At 61.1% G+C, this 16,810-nt stretch overlaps 2 protein-coding genes and 1 non-coding gene across 5 annotated transcripts; all 3 read left to right on the forward strand.

Moving 5' to 3' along the window:
- Window positions 1-795: 795 nt before the first annotated feature.
- Eef2 (eukaryotic translation elongation factor 2) lies at window positions 796-5,392 on the forward strand (the record flags this gene model as incomplete). The annotated part of the gene is given in 12 exon segments (XM_055607648.1): window positions 796-1,010; window positions 1,194-1,375; window positions 1,749-1,960; window positions 2,136-2,314; window positions 2,398-2,503; window positions 2,589-2,841; window positions 2,923-3,118; window positions 3,192-3,450; window positions 3,555-3,662; window positions 3,803-4,156; window positions 4,240-4,555; window positions 4,809-5,392. Coding segments are annotated over 12 exon segments (2,574 nt in total), but the record flags the coding sequence as incomplete, so codon positions are not given.
- Window positions 2,006-2,069, forward strand: LOC129677202 (small nucleolar RNA SNORD37). The gene has a single exon (XR_008720182.1). It is a non-coding gene; the product is annotated as a small nucleolar RNA SNORD37 (small nucleolar RNA).
- Window positions 5,393-5,836: 444 nt separating the features above from the next.
- Dapk3 (death associated protein kinase 3) lies at window positions 5,837-14,685 on the forward strand. Of its 3 annotated transcripts, none has more exons than XM_055607722.1 (9): window positions 5,837-5,930; window positions 6,810-6,907; window positions 11,358-11,718; window positions 11,799-11,928; window positions 12,049-12,097; window positions 12,422-12,448; window positions 13,377-13,529; window positions 13,968-14,013; window positions 14,085-14,685. In XM_055607722.1, exons 2-9 carry the CDS (start codon window positions 6,846-6,848, stop codon window positions 14,601-14,603), a joined length of 1,347 nt encoding a protein of 448 aa, XP_055463697.1. In that variant the 5' UTR covers window positions 5,837-5,930; window positions 6,810-6,845; the 3' UTR covers window positions 14,604-14,685. The 3 variants fall into 3 exon arrangements, with proteins under 3 accessions (XP_055463697.1, XP_055463695.1, XP_055463696.1); XM_055607720.1 differs by lacking the exon at window positions 5,837-5,930 and adding an exon at window positions 5,945-6,138; XM_055607721.1 differs by lacking the exon at window positions 5,837-5,930 and adding an exon at window positions 6,616-6,669.
- Window positions 14,686-16,810: the final 2,125 nt, after the last annotated feature.

Below are 16,810 nucleotides of genomic sequence, written 5' to 3' on the forward strand. Positions count from 1 at the left end.
TGGCGGAGGGGGCAGCGACGGGTGGGGGCGGCCCCTGAGGAGGTGACAGCCTGGAGGGGGTCTTCCTCGGCCACAACAGTGAGCCGTGCGCGTCCCCGCTCACCCTCGTCTCCTGGTGCGGCCGCTGGGCCCTACGGTAGCACCGGTCCTTACAAACCGAGGAGACGGCCTCCTGGAAGGTCCTTCGGGGCCTCTGGGATCCGGCATTTGACCTTGGAGTGCAGCGTGTTCTGGTTGTGGGGTGGGTGTTCGTGGTCACGGAGTATGCGCCGGTTACCTTCCGTCACCCCGCGTGCGGTCCCCCTGGTTTGTCATTCCTGGTTCTTGGGAGGGCACCACAGGCCATCGCCGTAGCCCTGGTCGCCAGTTCTGGACACAACGCTGAGCGGTGGTGGCCCCCTGGCTGGCCTGCTTCCAGCAGTTTCTTGGGCCCCTTAGGTTGACGTGGGCTGAGGTGGCACCCCAGTGGGCTTTGGACTCTGTAGCTGGGATGACATGGTGTCCGAGATGCAGAGTGGCCCAGGCTTGGTCGCACTCTGTCCTTACGTGCCCGGTGGCCTTGGTCAGCTTAGTGTTTGTTTAGAGCTGCATTGGTGACATGCAGTCTGTGGACTCCTGATCCCTCTGGGTGTACAGGCGTGAGTCACACGGCGGACCTGCTGTCCGTTGTGGATGGCAACCACAGCTCCATCTTGGGGGAGACATCCTGTTTCTTGTCGTGGGGTGGGACCTGCTGCCCTGCCGGGCTCAATTCCTGGAACCCAGGCAAATAGTGCCCCTCCCCCGCTGCCACAGGTGAACTTCACAGTGGACCAGATCCGTGCCATCATGGACAAGAAGGCCAACATCCGGAACATGTCGGTCATCGCTCACGTGGACCATGGCAAGTCCACGCTGACCGACTCGCTCGTGTGCAAGGCGGGGATCATCGCCTCTGCCCGAGCGGGGGAGACCCGCTTCACGGACACGCGCAAGGACGAGCAGGAGCGCTGCATCACCATCAAGTCCACGTAAGCAGCTCCAGCTCTGGGGGAGGGGCGGGCCTGCCCAGTGCCAGATGGTGGTGTTTAGGGGGCTTGTGGAATGCGGCCCTAGGGCCGGGTCCTCCCCCCAGCGGACAGGGAGTTGAAGACAGCAGAGCAGGGCTGGCTTCTCTTGCGGCCACTCGCGCTGATGTCCCCCTCCTACCCCAGTGCCATCTCCCTCTTCTACGAGCTGTCGGAGAACGACCTGAACTTCATTAAGCAGAGCAAGGATGGCTCGGGCTTCCTTATCAACCTCATCGACTCCCCAGGCCACGTGGACTTCTCCTCGGAGGTGACCGCCGCTCTGCGTGTCACCGATGGGGCTCTGGTGGTGGTGGACTGCGTGTCTGGTAAGCGGGCTCGTCCTCCAGCTGGCACTCCTCTGACTCCCCACATGCTGCATTTGCGGGGCTTGTGAATGAAAGCCAGCTAGGTGTGCTGGTGCCTGCTACCCAGCCCACAGGGCTGAGGCAGAGAACCTGAGTCATGGGACACTGTCAGGAAAGATGTCAGTGCTTGGGGGCCTCTGTTGTCCCTGTGACAACCTTCTGTGGCTACAGTTCTAGGGCGCACCTTCCCACAGGCCCCCTCAGAAAGCTCAGCAGGAGGGAGGAACTGCTCGCTGCTTTGCTGGCCAGCTCCCGACCCTGTAGCTGCAGCTCTGGGCATTTGATCTGGCTTCCCTGAGCTCGCCGACATCTTAGCCATTCCCCCCTTGACCAGGCGTGTGCGTGCAGACGGAGACCGTGCTGCGGCAGGCCATCGCGGAGCGCATTAAGCCTGTGCTCATGATGAACAAGATGGACCGCGCCCTGCTGGAGCTGCAGCTGGAGCCCGAGGAGCTCTACCAGACCTTCCAGCGCATCGTGGAGAACGTGAACGTCATCATCTCCACCTACGGCGAGGGCGAGAGCGGGCCCATGGGCAATATCATGGTGCGGAGCCGGCCGGGCGGGGCGGGCTCTGGGAATCCCTGCACCACGCATGATGACGGAAATTCTTCACTTTGACCTGATGTCTGTTGAAGAAACTCACTGTCTGAGGCTGTGGGGCTTGTGCCTGGGCTGCCTTTTGGGATGCTCCCAGCTCAGCGCTGTTCTCCTTCCTCAGATTGACCCCGTCCTGGGCACCGTAGGTTTCGGCTCTGGCCTGCACGGCTGGGCATTCACTCTGAAGCAGTTTGCAGAGATGTATGTAGCCAAGTTTGCAGCCAAGGGCGAGGGCCAGCTGGGGCCGGCCGAGAGGGCCAAAAAAGTGGAGGATATGATGAAGAAGCTGTGGGGGGACCGGTAAGTACTGGGGGGTGTGCATGCTCTTCCCCCCTCCCAGCACCCTGGGCAGCCCGGTCCTATGTGCACTCTCTTTCTGCAAGGTACTTTGACCCCGCCAACGGCAAGTTCAGCAAGTCTGCCAATAGCCCTGACGGCAAGAAACTACCCCGTACCTTCTGCCAGCTCATTCTGGATCCCATCTTCAAGGTGGGTCTGTGGGAAGCATGCCTGTGGGGTCCCTCTCGCTTGGGAAGCAGCTCCCCATACCTGATCCTTTGGGTCTTTGGAGCAGGTGTTCGATGCCATCATGAACTTCAGGAAGGAGGAGACGGCCAAGCTGATCGAGAAGCTGGACATCAAGCTGGACAGCGAGGACAAGGACAAGGAGGGCAAGCCCCTGCTCAAGGCTGTGATGCGCCGCTGGCTGCCTGCAGGCGATGCCCTTCTGCAGATGATCACCATCCATTTGCCATCCCCAGTCACTGCGCAGAAGTATCGCTGCGAGCTGCTCTACGAGGGGCCCCCTGACGATGAGGCCGCCATGGGTAGGTGGCCTAGGGTTAGCCGTTGGGATTTCCTCGGGCCACCATGTGTACCAGGGTGACGTGAATGCCGCCTCTTCACAGGTATTAAGAGCTGCGACCCCAAAGGCCCTCTCATGATGTACATTTCCAAGATGGTGCCGACCTCAGACAAGGGCCGCTTCTACGCCTTCGGTCGAGTGTTCTCCGGGGTGGTGTCCACAGGCCTGAAGGTCCGGATCATGGGCCCTAACTACACTCCTGGGAAGAAAGAGGACCTGTACCTGAAGCCCATCCAGAGGTGGGCACTGCCCCTGTGCGACCCGAGCCCTGGCTGCTCGTGGTGGCTCTGCTGACACTCTGCCTCCCTCTAGGACCATCCTGATGATGGGCCGTTACGTGGAGCCCATCGAGGACGTGCCCTGCGGGAACATCGTAGGGCTGGTCGGTGTGGACCAGTTCCTTGTGAAGACGGGGACCATCACCACCTTCGAGCACGCTCACAACATGCGCGTGATGAAGTTCAGCGTCAGCCCTGTCGTCAGGGTGGCGGTGGAAGCCAAGAACCCCGCCGACCTGCCCAAGCTGGTGGAGGGGCTGAAGCGGCTGGCCAAGTCCGACCCCATGGTGCAGGTGTGCCTGCTTTAGGAGGGAGGCCCGGGGCAGGCAGGAGCTGCTGGCCTGGGGGCAGAGTGCTCCCGGGGAGCGAGGCGGGGTGCTGACCACTGTTCCCATAGTGCATCATTGAGGAGTCTGGGGAGCACATCATCGCTGGCGCGGGGGAGCTGCACCTGGAGATCTGCCTCAAGGACTTGGAGGAGGACCACGCCTGCATCCCCATCAAGGTGGGCCCACTCCTGTCCCAACTGCCACCCCCCCGCCCCCCAGCCGCAGGCCGCTCTGCACACTGGCCTCCTGCCTGGAAGCTTGGAAGCTCTTCCGTTTACTGACAGGGCTGCTGCTGCTGCTTGTGTCCCTTGTGCAGAAATCCGACCCTGTTGTCTCGTACCGGGAGACGGTGAGCGAGGAGTCGAATGTGCTGTGTCTGTCCAAGTCCCCCAACAAGCACAACAGGCTGTACATGAAGGCAAGGCCCTTCCCTGATGGCCTGGCTGAGGACATCGACAAGGGGGAGGTGTCTGCCCGCCAGGAGCTCAAGGCGCGTGCACGCTACTTGGCTGAGAAGTACGAGTGGGATGTGGCTGAAGCCCGCAAGATCTGGTGCTTTGGGCCCGATGGTACCGGACCCAACATCCTCACTGACATCACCAAGGGTGTGCAATACCTGAATGAGATCAAGGACAGTGTGGTGGCTGGCTTCCAGTGGGCCACCAAGGAGGTGAGTGGCTGCAGCTGGGGTGTCCTGCCTTCCCGAGGGCTGCCGGGCTGTGGCTGGGGTCTGACTTGCCCACTCCTCTCCAGGGCGCGCTCTGTGAGGAGAACATGCGTGGCGTGCGCTTCGACGTTCACGACGTGACCCTGCATGCTGACGCCATCCACCGTGGCGGTGGGCAGATCATCCCCACGGCACGCCGCTGCCTCTACGCCAGCGTGCTCACTGCACAGCCCCGCCTCATGGAGCCTATCTACCTGGTGGAGATCCAGTGTCCCGAGCAAGTGGTGGGCGGCATCTACGGTGTCCTCAACAGAAAGCGTGGCCATGTGTTTGAGGAGTCCCAAGTGGCTGGCACCCCCATGTTCGTGGTCAAGGCGTACCTGCCTGTCAACGAGTCATTCGGTGAGTGTTTGCCAGTCTTCTGTCCCAGGCCTCTGGTCCCTGAGGTTTGCAGGTGCGTGGGCAAAGCTGAAAACTTATTATGTAGGGGAGGGGGCGCAGCAGACAGATTTCTGTGAGTTCAGTTCCAGCCTGGCTTCCCTGAAAGCCAGGGTTGCACAGAGAAATGTTTTAAAACCGAAAAGTCCCAGGGCAGGCAGCGGGGAGACAGGCCTGGGGCCTAGGGTTGTTTCTGAGCACCCTGCCTTCCGTCCAGGTTTCACGGCCGACCTCCGCTCCAACACTGGTGGCCAGGCTTTCCCCCAGTGTGTGTTCGACCACTGGCAGATCCTGCCTGGGGACCCATTTGACAACAGCAGCCGCCCCAGCCAGGTCGTGGCTGAGACCCGAAAGCGCAAAGGTCTCAAAGAGGGCATCCCTGCGCTGGACAACTTCCTCGACAAACTGTAGGCGGCCACATGGCATAGTGCCCGCCCATCAGAAGACACCCTGAGACTGTCCCCATAGTGCCGCTCTGGAGGCTGCTGGGGCTCCCCTGCCATCGCTCAGCACTAACAACACTTGATGCCAATTCTATTTATTTTGGAATTACACGGCAGCAGGCGAATCCCTCCCGCAGGCTGGACTGGCGGGCCGTGGGGTGGGCGGGACGCTCAGCTCTTTATCGGATGTCCAAAAGTCTAAATAAATGCATTCAGAGGTTTATGGGGTTCATGGCCTTGTGGAATTCCCCTAGGGAGCCCGGGTTGGTACCTCCTGGCAGGCGGCTGACTGCCTGCGCTAAGCCTGGGGCCCTGTCTGTGTGAGCCATTGGAGTAATAAACTCATCTGGTTGACCCACCCTGAGCTCTCTATCCTGTGCTGCGCCTGCTCCACCGGGGCCCCAAGGCTTCCCTGCTCGCCTGTTGGGGCTGACCTGCAGGGCCCTGTTGTGTCGACCCGTTTCCCACTGCGCACCCTGGTGACCCCTCCAGCTTCCTGTGCCAGGACTGACCCCGCCAAACATGCAGTGCCGGGGTCTGCGCGTTACAGGGCGCAGGCCTTAGCCCTCATTGCGTTGGCCAATCGTGGGAGAGCGTGGAGACAGCAGTGCAGGGCCGCCTCTAGCCCTGCGGGCCAATGAGTGCTGCGTCCCGGCATGGCCGTCGCGCGACGCCCGGCGGCCAACATCCGCTTCCGCTCTTGGGCGGCGTGCCGGCCAGTGAGCGGTGTTTTCCGGCTTCCGCGTCGAGCCCTCAGCCAATAAGCACTGGCTTCCGGGCCTCGCGGGGCGGGGCGCAGCTCGGTCGGCGCATGCGTGGACGCCTCCGGGGACTTGCGCAGGAGGAGCTCGCGGGGGCTACGCTGGCACCGGGCGGGGACTCGCAGGCGGAGGACGGTACGGAGGGGCCAGGGCGAGGCCGGGGCTGCGTGCCGGGGATCCGGGGGACACCCGGTGAGGGCGGGAGCCAGGGGAGGGAACTCACGGGGCGCACTCGGGACGCTCAAGCCGGGAGAGGCGGACCTCTAGGACCGGCACTGCTGCTGCGCACGCGTGGTTCGCCACCACCCCTGAGTTCCAGGGTGCCGGTGGGCATGATTGACAGGTGAGGAATAGGGTCCCCCAAAGCTAGAGGCTATGGCCGAGTATTGAGAGTAGAGAACCCCACGCTGTTCCGTAACTCACGACAGTCCTCCTGCCTCAGCCTCGCGAGTGCTGGGCTGACGGTAGGGCACATGCCGCTACTTTCTGCTCTTTGTAGTTTGTGTACGTATGTATGTACTGCTTGAGAGGTGTTTTTCTCGCTTCTTTAGTTCCATCCGCGCTTGTATCTGAGTGGGGTGTCTCAGCGACGGTGGGTACTGAGTGGCCGAAAGAGCGTGTTAGATCACTTGGCACAGAAGTTGTGGGTACTAGTGAGTCAACCGGTACAGTCGCTGGGAACCAAACGCAGGACAGTGCAAGAACAGCCGCACTCTTGACATCTGACCCCGCCCTCAGCCCCTGCCTAGCGGTGCACACACCCATGCTTGAGGTGGGCTCTGGGCCCAGGCTTGCTTGGAGCTCACTAAGTATCTGAGGATGGCCCTGAACTCCTGATCTCCCAGCCTTCCCCTCCCCAGTGCTGCTGTGACAGGTTTGCTCTGCCATGCCAAAATCGGGGTGGGGTGTTTAGCTGACTCCAGAAGGCCCGGGGTCGGGGCATTGGGTGCCCACCCCTCCTGGGAGATGTGGGCCCCCTCCCTGATGAGCATTTCCTCTTCTCTGTTTCCTCAGTTACCGGCCCCCGGAGTCCTGCGCAAGCCGGCCGCCATGGCCACGTTCAGGCAGGAGGACGTGGAGGAGCATTATGAGATGGGGGAGGAGCTGGGCAGGTGAGCTGGGGTGGGGCGGGCGGGAGGGGCTGTCATCAACGCCTCCACCCTTCGTGCCCTCTGTCTAGAGGCGGTGGGCATAGACTGTGCTGGCGGCCGCACTCTGGGCTTCAGACCCCAGGATGCTGTTCTCGGGCGTTCTCTGTGCCTGAGCTGTGGGGCGACATGGAGACTTGGAGCTGCTGTGCCTATGCCAGGGAAGGAGCCCAAGAGCACTGGGTGACAGTCTATGTATTCCTGGCTGGTCTGGAACTCGCTGCTCACAGAGAGCCTCCTACCTCTGCCTTCCACGCGCCAGGACTAAAGGCTCGTGCCACCACGTCTGGCCTTGTTTGGTTTTTTGTTTTTGAGGCAATGTCTCAGGTACCCCAGGCTGAACTTCTTTTATGGAATTATTATATTGTGTGTGCGTGTGTTTGTGTGCTGTGTGTGTGTGCTGGGCACAGCACAGCTTCCTGGAGTCCACCCTCCGTTACCGTTTGGGTCTCAGGGACTGAGCGAGGTCCTGTCTGGCAGGCCTGGGTGTTGGGACTGCACACGATGTTCCTGGACTTAGTCCCTCTCTCTTCCGTTCTTCTATACCAGGCCACGCTGGAGTCTCCCCACTTCTTGCACGGTTCAAGAGACGCTTTCTCGTTTGCTATTCCTTGAGATAGCGGACTTCCCTCCCAGGCCAGCTCCCAGTCCTCTCTAGCTCTGGAGGGCGGCACCCACCCCCACCCCATCCACCACCCACCTCCTCCTTCTAAGGGGCCTCAGACCTTATTTGGTGAGCTCTGCCCTGGCCAGCCTTCTGGGAACCTCAGGGCCCGCCCCATGATGTCACCAGCATGGAATGTAAATAACCCAGGCCTCCTGGAAGGCAGGGTGAGGAGTGTCCTGCCCAGGGACCCTGAGCCACACTGCAGCTACACCGAGAGGGGCCTGGTGGGAAGGGGCCATCCCATGGCAAGGTCACTGAGACCTAGACTGGGGAAAATAAGATGTGGGGCCGGAGCTCAGTGGTTACAGTATCCGCTGCCCTTGCCCAGGTCGCAGGTTCAGTCCCAGCAGCTCACAACAGCTGTGACTCCAGCTCCCGGGGATCGGACGCCCCCGCCTGGCCTTCGTGGGCAGAACTTGTGTGGAAATAAGTAGGGAGCACGGTTATGCCTTCCGTAGTCACACATTGGGTGTGGTTCCGGGACTGACCACAGGACTGCTGCTCTTGTAGCAAATGAGGATGAGCGTGTGCCGAACTCAGGTGAACCTTCCTGTAGTGTTTGGGGCACTGGCATGGGCAGACTGCTGGCCGACACCACCTGTGCTCACCCACCGTCTGCAGCTCTGCCTTCTTCTTAATCCTTTTTAAAAGATTCATTTATTTGTTATGTAGACAGCATTCTGTCTGCACGCCAGCAGAGGGCGCCAGATCTCACATTAGATGGCTGTGAGCCACCATTCGGTTACTGGGAATTGAACTCAGGACCTCTGGAAGAGCAGCCAGTGCTCCTAACCTCTGAGCTATCTCTCCAGCCCCTAATTTTTAATTTAAATTTAATTTTTGTTTGTTTCTAGAGACAGGGTTTCTCTGTGTAGCCCTGGCTGTCCTAGAACTCACTCTATAGACCATGCTGGCCTCGAACACCCAGAGATCCGGCTGCCTCTGCCTCCCTGAGTCCTGGGATCACAGGGGTGCACCTGGCTTATTTTTGTGTCTTTTGCACTATGTTTTGTTTGCATGTCCAACTGTGTGCCATGTGTGTGCAGTTCCCGCAGGGGCCAGTAGGGGGCCTTGGGTGGCCTAGACCTGGAGTTACAGAGGCGGTTGGGTTGTGAGCACCATATGGGTGATGGACTCACCCCAGGTCCTCTGTGAGGGCAGCCAGAGCCGCTGCTGTGCAGTCTCCTCCACACATGTCTCAGTGGCAGAGCTCAGGGATTGGGTGAAGCGGAGCAGGGTGCCCTGGTTTCGCCACCCCTGGCTTTGTGTGATCTGGGGATTGAACTCCGGTCCCCATGCTTTGATAGCAAGCCTTTTACTAGCCCACCCAGCAGGCAACCCCCAGCCCCGTGTCTCTGGAGGAAGACTTGTTTGTGATCTGATACAATTCCAGGAAGCCGTGTTCCTGCGCCTAAGGTCTGAAGGACTCGCCGGCCGCCCGTGTGACCCGAGTTAGCACGCCCGGAGCCTCACGCAGTGGGCGGCATGGCAGCATTCTCCTCCATTAATGACTGGAGGATGCAAAGAGCCACTGCCCCAGTGAGCTGAAGCTAGGCATGTTTACCATCATGCTCTCACCGGCCACACAGTCTTTTGTTTATCTTGTTTGTGGTTTTGCTGTTTTTGAGTCTGGCGCTGGGGCTAGAGTTTTGTCCTCAGAGCACTACCGTTGCCTGTAGGGTCTACCGTGACCAGCCCTCACCCCTCATCCTCGGGTATCCTGGGTCTCTTGCACAGGAAACCCTCGTGCATCCTGCATTCCCTCCTACCCTCTGGAAGGGAGGGCAGAGCTCTGGCTCAGCCCGTGAGAAGGCGGCACAGGTACCATGCAGGGCCTGATGCTGGGAGTCAGCTAGTTGGGCAGCCGGGAGGTGCCTGTGGCAGAGCGAAGCCAGATGTGTCAGAACCAAGCTACAGACAAAGCTGGAGGCAATGGGCTGGAGAGACGGCTCAGAGGTTCGGAGCACTGGCTGCTCTTCCTGATGACCTGATTTCAATCCCCAGCCACCACATGATGGCTCACCACCATCTATAGTAAGATCTGGTGCCCTCTGCTGGTGTGCAGGTGTATATACAAACAGAGCACCCATACATAAAACAATTTTTGTTTGTTTCTTAAAAGAAAGCTGGAGTAGAGGCGGAAGTCAAGGTTTTTGAGACAGGGTTTTTCTGTGTATTTTGGCTGTCCTGGAACTCACTCTATAGACTCACTCTGCTGGCCTCAGGGATCCACCTGCCTCTGCCTCCCCAGTGCAGGGATTAAATGTGTGCGCCACCACACTTGGCTTAGTTCTTATATGCGTGTGTGTGTGTGTGTGTGTGTGTGTGTGTGCGCGCGCACACATGGGAGTCAGCAGCTTGCAGGAGTTGGTGCTCTCCTCCCTCTTTGTGTTTGTCAGGGTTGGTGCCGTCTGAGCCATTTCACCAGCTCCATGGTGTGTGAGACAGGGTCTCATGTAGCCCAGGCTGGCGTCACACTCACCATGTAGCCAAGGATGGCCTTGTACATCTGATCCTCCTGCCTCCGCCTTCCTAATGCCAGGATGACAGGCAGGCTCTGCTCCCTAAAACATTCATGCATCGAGGCTGTAGGAAGATATGCATGAAGTCTTGTCCTAGCCGGAGTGAGAACTTTTACTCAGGAGCTAAGGGCCAGCCTGGGCTACATGGCCAGACTCCATCCCATTTACAAACAAAAGAACAACAACCAAAGGTAATTGTCAACAAACAAACAAACTAAAACCTGGCTGTGATAGCAGCTCCCACCTTCCCAGCCCTCGGGAGGCTGAGGCCAGGGGGCACTGAGTTCAAGGTTAGCCTGGGCTACATAGTAAGATTTGGCTATTGTTGAGAGGTCTTGTAGCTTAGACTGTGGTGTGTGGCTCTATTCCTGAGCAAGACTGACAGGGAGCCCGTGGCAGCACCAGAGACCTCTGATGAGTTTCATTGGGGCCACTTGCAGGAGCAGAAATGGCTCAAAGACCGCTGCATCCCCAAAGCTCCTTCCCACACAGGTGACAGCCCCCAAAGCCGGGACCTGGGGCACCCAGACAGCCCAGGCTCAGCTCCTCAGCGGCCTCATCCTCCCTGGGTGGCCTGGCTGGTCTGCGTCAGTCAAGAGTCCTGAGTGGTGTGTCAGTTTCTGGGTTTCTGGGTGTCGTTGGTTCTGTGTTTGGGGGGAGGCAGTGCCTCTGGGGGGTTTCAGGGGCTTCTTGAGACTGAGCTGAGCTATTGGCTTCCTGTCTGAGGGGCCTTGCTCTAACGGAACGTATCTTCCTCAGTCGGCTGTTTTTTTTTTTTTTTTGCTGTAAATACATTTTTTATTATAAATCATTACAAGCTGCAGCTTGGGCTCACACCCCCCACCTCTGAATCCAGTCGGCTGTTTTGAATCAGGGCCCTAAACTCACGGAGACCCGCCTGCCTCTGCCTCCTGAGTACTGGGCTTAAAGGCGTGGCCACCACACCTCTCTGAGGAGCCCCATTTTTATGTCACCTTGGTTTTTTTAATTTTTATTCTTGCGGTTGTCTCGCTGGAGCTGGTTGAGCGCTGGACTCCCCGGCCGGGGACCGTCCTCCGTCGGTCAGCGCTGGGGTTAACCACAGCTAACTCTGTTGTGCCCAGTGCCCGGCCAGCGCCCTCTCCCCCAGCCGTCCCCCAGTCCCCAGGGCGGATTTGCTGTCGTGGGAGCCCTCACGGAGGCTGGGTACCCCAGCGAGGGCTTCCTCCGCTCCCCCTCCCCGCAGCGGCCAGTTCGCCATCGTGCGCAAGTGCCAGGAGAAGGGCACGGGCATGGAGTACGCGGCCAAGTTCATTAAGAAGCGGCGCCTGCCGTCCAGCCGGCGCGGGGTGAGCCGGGAGGAGATCGAGCGCGAGGTGAGCATCCTGCGCGAGATCCGCCACCCCAACATCATCACGCTGCACGACGTGTTCGAGAACAAGACGGACGTGGTGCTGATCCTGGAGCTGGTGTCCGGCGGGGAGCTCTTCGACTTCTTGGCCGAGAAGGAGTCGCTGACGGAGGACGAGGCCACGCAGTTCCTCAAGCAGATCCTCGACGGCGTCCACTACCTGCACTCCAAGCGCATCGCGCACTTCGACCTGAAGGTGGCGCGCGCGGGCCGGGGGCGCGGGGAGGGCGGGGCCGGGGTCCCCGAGGGTCACGCCGCGCCCCCTGCCGCCCGCAGCCGGAGAACATCATGCTGCTGGACAAGCACGCAGCTAGCCCGCGCATCAAGCTGATCGATTTTGGCATCGCGCACAGGATCGAGGCGGGCAGCGAGTTCAAGAACATCTTCGGCACGCCCGAGTTCGTTGGTGAGGGACGGGCGGGCGTGGGCACCGCCGGGTGTGTGTGTGTGTGTGTGTGTGTGTGTGTGTCTGTCTGTCCCTGTGCCCCTTCCACCTGACCTGCCTCCTTGGCCGTGTGTCCCACAGCCCCCGAGATCGTCAACTACGAGCCGCTGGGCTTGGAGGCTGACATGTGGTGAGTGGGGTCGGGGGCCCTGGCTTACCCTGTCCCTACGGAAGGGCGGGGCCTCCTGCCTGGACCCCAGCCTGTCACGGTTCTCTGGGCTCCGCTTGCTCACAGCTTGAGCTGCCGTGGGCGGGGCGCAGGATAGAGCCCCACTGCAGCCAGAGAGGGTGGGCGGGATGCCGGGCCGCACCATCCTTGGCCCTGGCTTCGGCTCGGGTGCTCAGGCGGCCCTCTGACACTGACTACACTCTAGAACCCCTGGCCTACAGAGAGGGCCCCTATGTCCCAGGAGTGCTGCCACAGCCATCCTGGCCGGTCTTTTCTCCCCTGCAGGAGCATCGGTGTCATCACCTACATCCTGTGAGTGCCCAGGAGGGACTTCGGTCTGCACCTGCTAGAGGCCGGGGTCAGGGCTGGGACCTGCTCCAAGTCTACTGGGAAATGGGAAAGGCGCTGCTCACGCTCTGTGGCCCTGGCTGGACCTCTGACCACGCCCCCAGCCTCTTACTGGGGAATTCTGGGCGGGGCTCCACCTTGACCACGCCTCCACTGGGGAATTCTGGGCGGGGCTCCACCCTGACTACGCCCCTCACTGGGGAATTCTAGGCGGGACTCCACCCTAGCCACGCCCCTAGCCTCTTATGGGGGAATGCTGGCCGGGGCTCCACCCTGGCCACGCCCCCAGCCCCTCACTGGGGATTCTAGGCGGGGCTCCATCCTGACCACGCCCCCAGTCCTCATTGGGCAATTCTAGGTGGGGCTCCAACCTGGTCACGCCCCCAGCCTTCACTGGGGATTCTAGCCAGTGGCTTGTTCCCACCGTTGACCCTGTCCTGGGCTTGTCCTGCTTCCCTGAGATGTTTCTCTTTCACAGGGGCCCAGCGTGCTGGGTAGTCAGGAGGATGGGAGATGCCCCAGTTTGCCTTCTGTGATAAAATACAGACCAAACCCACCTTGGGGCAGAAAAGGTTTACTCTTCCCACCCATCAGGGTCGGCCATGGAGGAAGTCAGGGCAGAAGTGGGAGCAGGGGCAGGAACTGTGGAAGGACGCTCAGCCTTCTGGTGTCCCCAGAGCACCTGCTCAGGGCTGGTGTCCCTCACAGTGGCCGCAGCCCGCTCCCATCACCCATCAGACGTGCCCACGGGACAGTCCCAGTCAGGCAGTCCCTCAGCTGAGGTCCCTTCACAGATGACAGGCACCAGTGAGGCCGGTGGGGGTGTCGGCCCCCCTCGGCTGACACCCGCCCTCCCCACTCCCCGCCGGCCATGCGCCCTGTCTCCTTGCAGCCTTAGTGGGGCGTCCCCGTTCCTGGGGGAGACCAAGCAGGAGACGCTGACCAACATCTCGGCCGTCAACTATGACTTCGATGAGGAGTACTTCAGTAGCACCAGCGAGCTGGCCAAGGACTTCATCCGCAGGCTGCTGGTCAAAGACCCCAAGTAGGCGGCCATGGCAGCAGCGCTTCAGCGACTGGCTACGCCCACTGTGGTGTTTGGCGGGGTTTGTTGCATTTTGGAGGCAGGTCTCCTGCAGCCCAGGCTGGCCTCTGGCTCCTGGGGGGTGGGTGTCCGGCTCACCCCCAGCCTTTCCACCCTCGGGGCCCAGTGAGCTGCGACCTCCAGACAGTGGTGACCGTGGCTCCGAATAAAGCCACAGGGCCGGCGGAGCGAGCCCCCTATGGCCCCCTATGGGCTGGGGCAGTAGGGGCCGGGTGTGGTGTGTGTGTGTGTGTCACTGCAGAAGCCTGCCAGCTTCCCCTGGGCGAGGCACTCATGACTGGGGTCGTGGCGGGGTCACCTGACCTTTGTCGCCCTGGTGGGGTCATGTGGGGTCCCTTGGGTGGAGTCTCCAGAGAGCTGACCTACCTGAACCCACAGGAGGAGGATGACTATCGCGCAGAGCCTGGAGCACTCCTGGATCAAGGTAAGGCCTCGGGCCCCCGGGGCCTCAGGTGGGCGGGAGGCAGGCTCGGCTGTCATGGCTCTGCCCCGCAGGTGCGCAGGCGCGAGGAGGGCGCCCGGAAGCCGGAGCGGCGGCGGCTGCGCGCGGCGCGCCTGCGCGAGTACAGCCTCAAGTCGCACTCGAGCATGCCGCGCAACACGAGCTACGCCAGCTTCGAGCGCTTCTCGCGCGTGCTGGAGGACGTGGCGGCGGCGGAGCAGGGCTTGCGGGAGCTGCAGCGGGGCCGGCGCCAGTGCCGGGAGCGCGTGTGCGCGCTGCGCGCGGTCGCCGAGCAGCGGGAGGCGCGCTGCCGCGACGGGAGCGCGGGGCTGGGCCGCGACCTGCGGCGCCTCCGCACGGAGCTGGGGCGCACGGAGGCTCTGCGCACGCGGGCGCAGGAGGAGGCGCGCGCGGCGCTGCTGGGCGCCGGCGGCCTGAAGCGCCGCCTGGGCCGCCTGGAAAACCGCTACGACGCGCTGGCGGCGCAGGTGGCCGCCGAGGTGCAGTTCGTGCGCGACCTAGTGCGCGCGCTGGAGCAGGAGCGGCTGCAGGCCGAGTGCGGCGTGCGCTAGGCCGCGGCCCGGGGGCCCCGGCGGCCGCCCCGCACCCCCACCCCGGCCTCGCGAGTCCCAGAATAAAGCTGCTTTTCACGCACTGCCGCGAGTGTTCCACGGGGCGGGCGGGCGGCCCCCTCCATCTCCAGGCCCACGACCCCCACCCCCGATCATGCCTGTGCCGCACCGCAGAGTTCACACACGCACAGTGCATGCAGCTCTGTGGGTCCCCGGACAGCACAGCCCTGAACAGGACGCACCGCAGGGGGTAGCGGTGCCCGCAGGACACTGTCCTAGCTCGTAGAGGCTGAGACAGGGGGATTGCTTGAGGCAGTTTGGGATGTCCTCCTGCCCCTGGAGCAGTCAGGGCCCCTCAGCTGAGTCCTGCCTGATGTCCCTCCAGCTGGTTCTGCAGAGCGGGCGGGAACGGGCTGTCCCAGGCTCCGGCCGCCGCCACCCGTCGCTAGAGCAGCTACGGTTCCGTGTACGCTGCCGTGTGCAGGGCCGCCGCGGGGTGGCAGCAGAGAGCCGTCGACGGAACCCTGGCCGGCTGCGCCTCGGAGGACTGGTTCCAGGCTTACACCCCATGGCCTCGCAACCACATCTAGGTCCAGATTCGAGGCTCTGGCGCTTTCCGCCATCCATGGGCGGAAATAAACTTTCTAAATGTTTACGAAGCCAGGTGTGATGGCACATGCCTGGCAAGGTAGAGACAGGTCGCTCTCTGTGAGTTCGAGGCCAGCCTGGTGTGCAGTGAGTTCCAGGACAGCCAGGGCCACACAGAGAAACCCTGTCTCAAAAAATCAAAAATAAAAGTTAATGTGGTTACCGTAGGCCCCATTCACAGTCATTTCTTACAACGTGTTTTGTTTTTGTTTTTTTGTTTTTTCCCCAAAATGTGAACATGCGGTAACGGAGGACCCAGAAATGGAGCCTTCTTTGACACGCTCTGTTAGCTAAGTTTTGCTGCAGACAAACAGGGAATGTTCCAGAACAGCGATGTTCAGGATGGATGGGGGGGGGGGGGGCATGGCAGCTACGGCAGCTCCAAGTGTGCGCACCAGGATATTGTTTCTGTACCAGGGTTTCACTCTTACACCGTTAGATTGTCTCCCGGCTTCGGGTAAAGCCGACAACAGGCATGCCCGTGCCTCAGGGTCTGGCCCGCTCCTGACAAACCCGTGTGAGGTGCCTTAAACCCCCTTCCCCAGGGGCCAGTGAGTCCCTGAGCCTCTCAAGCTGGTAACCAAGCACCCCAAGTTATGGGCTCCATAGAGGCGGGAGACTTGGAGGCAAAGGGCCTAAGAGTTCAGTCTCAATTAGACGATTGTTTTTGTTGTGAGACAGGGTTTCTCTGTGTAGCCTTCACTGATCTGGACTCGCTTTGTAGACCAGGCTGGCCTGGCCGGAACTCAGAGATGCGCCTGCCTCCCTCTCTCGGTCTCAGAGCGTAGGCGTGGGCCACTGCGCCCAGCTTGTTTTTGGTTTTGAGACAGGGTCTCACTTGGAGGTCCACAGAGCCCAGGCTGGCCTCGCGCTCGGCGTACTGTACTGCCTCCCCCTCCCGAGGGCCGGAATGGCGGGCCAGTGTCACCACAACGAGCTCTATTTGTGGTTTGGGGATGCACACATCCCGCCCAGGGCATTAGCCTCTTGTAGGTCAGAGGGCATCGCTGTGCGCCATGCTGCCGTCATGCCCTCCCCCGCCCGTCACAAGCAGGAACAGGTGTTCCCAGCACACGCGCAGCCCAGCCACGTCCGCGGCTGCTCAGGTCTTGACCATACTCGGGCAAGACGTTCCCTCACTATTAATAACCTGGCAGGAAGCCGGCGCTGTGGCTATAAAGCCAAGCCTGCCAGCCCCCAGCGGCTCCTTCATCCCCTGAGACCTTAAACAAAAGTAAGTACGCCAACCATCTCCCCTCCTGGGCCCTCACGCAGCCTTCATGCGGCCGTGCTGACCCCAAAAAGTCAAAGAATTGTGTTAAAAAGAAGGATGAACGAAACACAGACCCTGATGGTCCCACAGGCTTCTGGGACAATGGGTGGAAGGAGGAGGTGACGTCCAACGGTACAGAGCCAGGGACACCCCATCCCATCCAAGCGACCCCGAGAGTGCATGTGTGTCTTGGAGTGGGTGGTGAGCAGCCGGGGGCCCGAGGAGGGGACCCTCTTTGTCCCCAGTCCCAGTCCTGCCCGGGGTGTGCAGCTCCTGGGACTCTCGT

This window comes from Psammomys obesus, unplaced genomic scaffold, assembly GCF_907164565.1.
Source record: "Psammomys obesus unplaced genomic scaffold, mPsaObe1.curated_primary_1811, whole genome shotgun sequence".
Classification (NCBI taxonomy): Eukaryota; Metazoa; Chordata; class Mammalia; order Rodentia; family Muridae; genus Psammomys; species Psammomys obesus.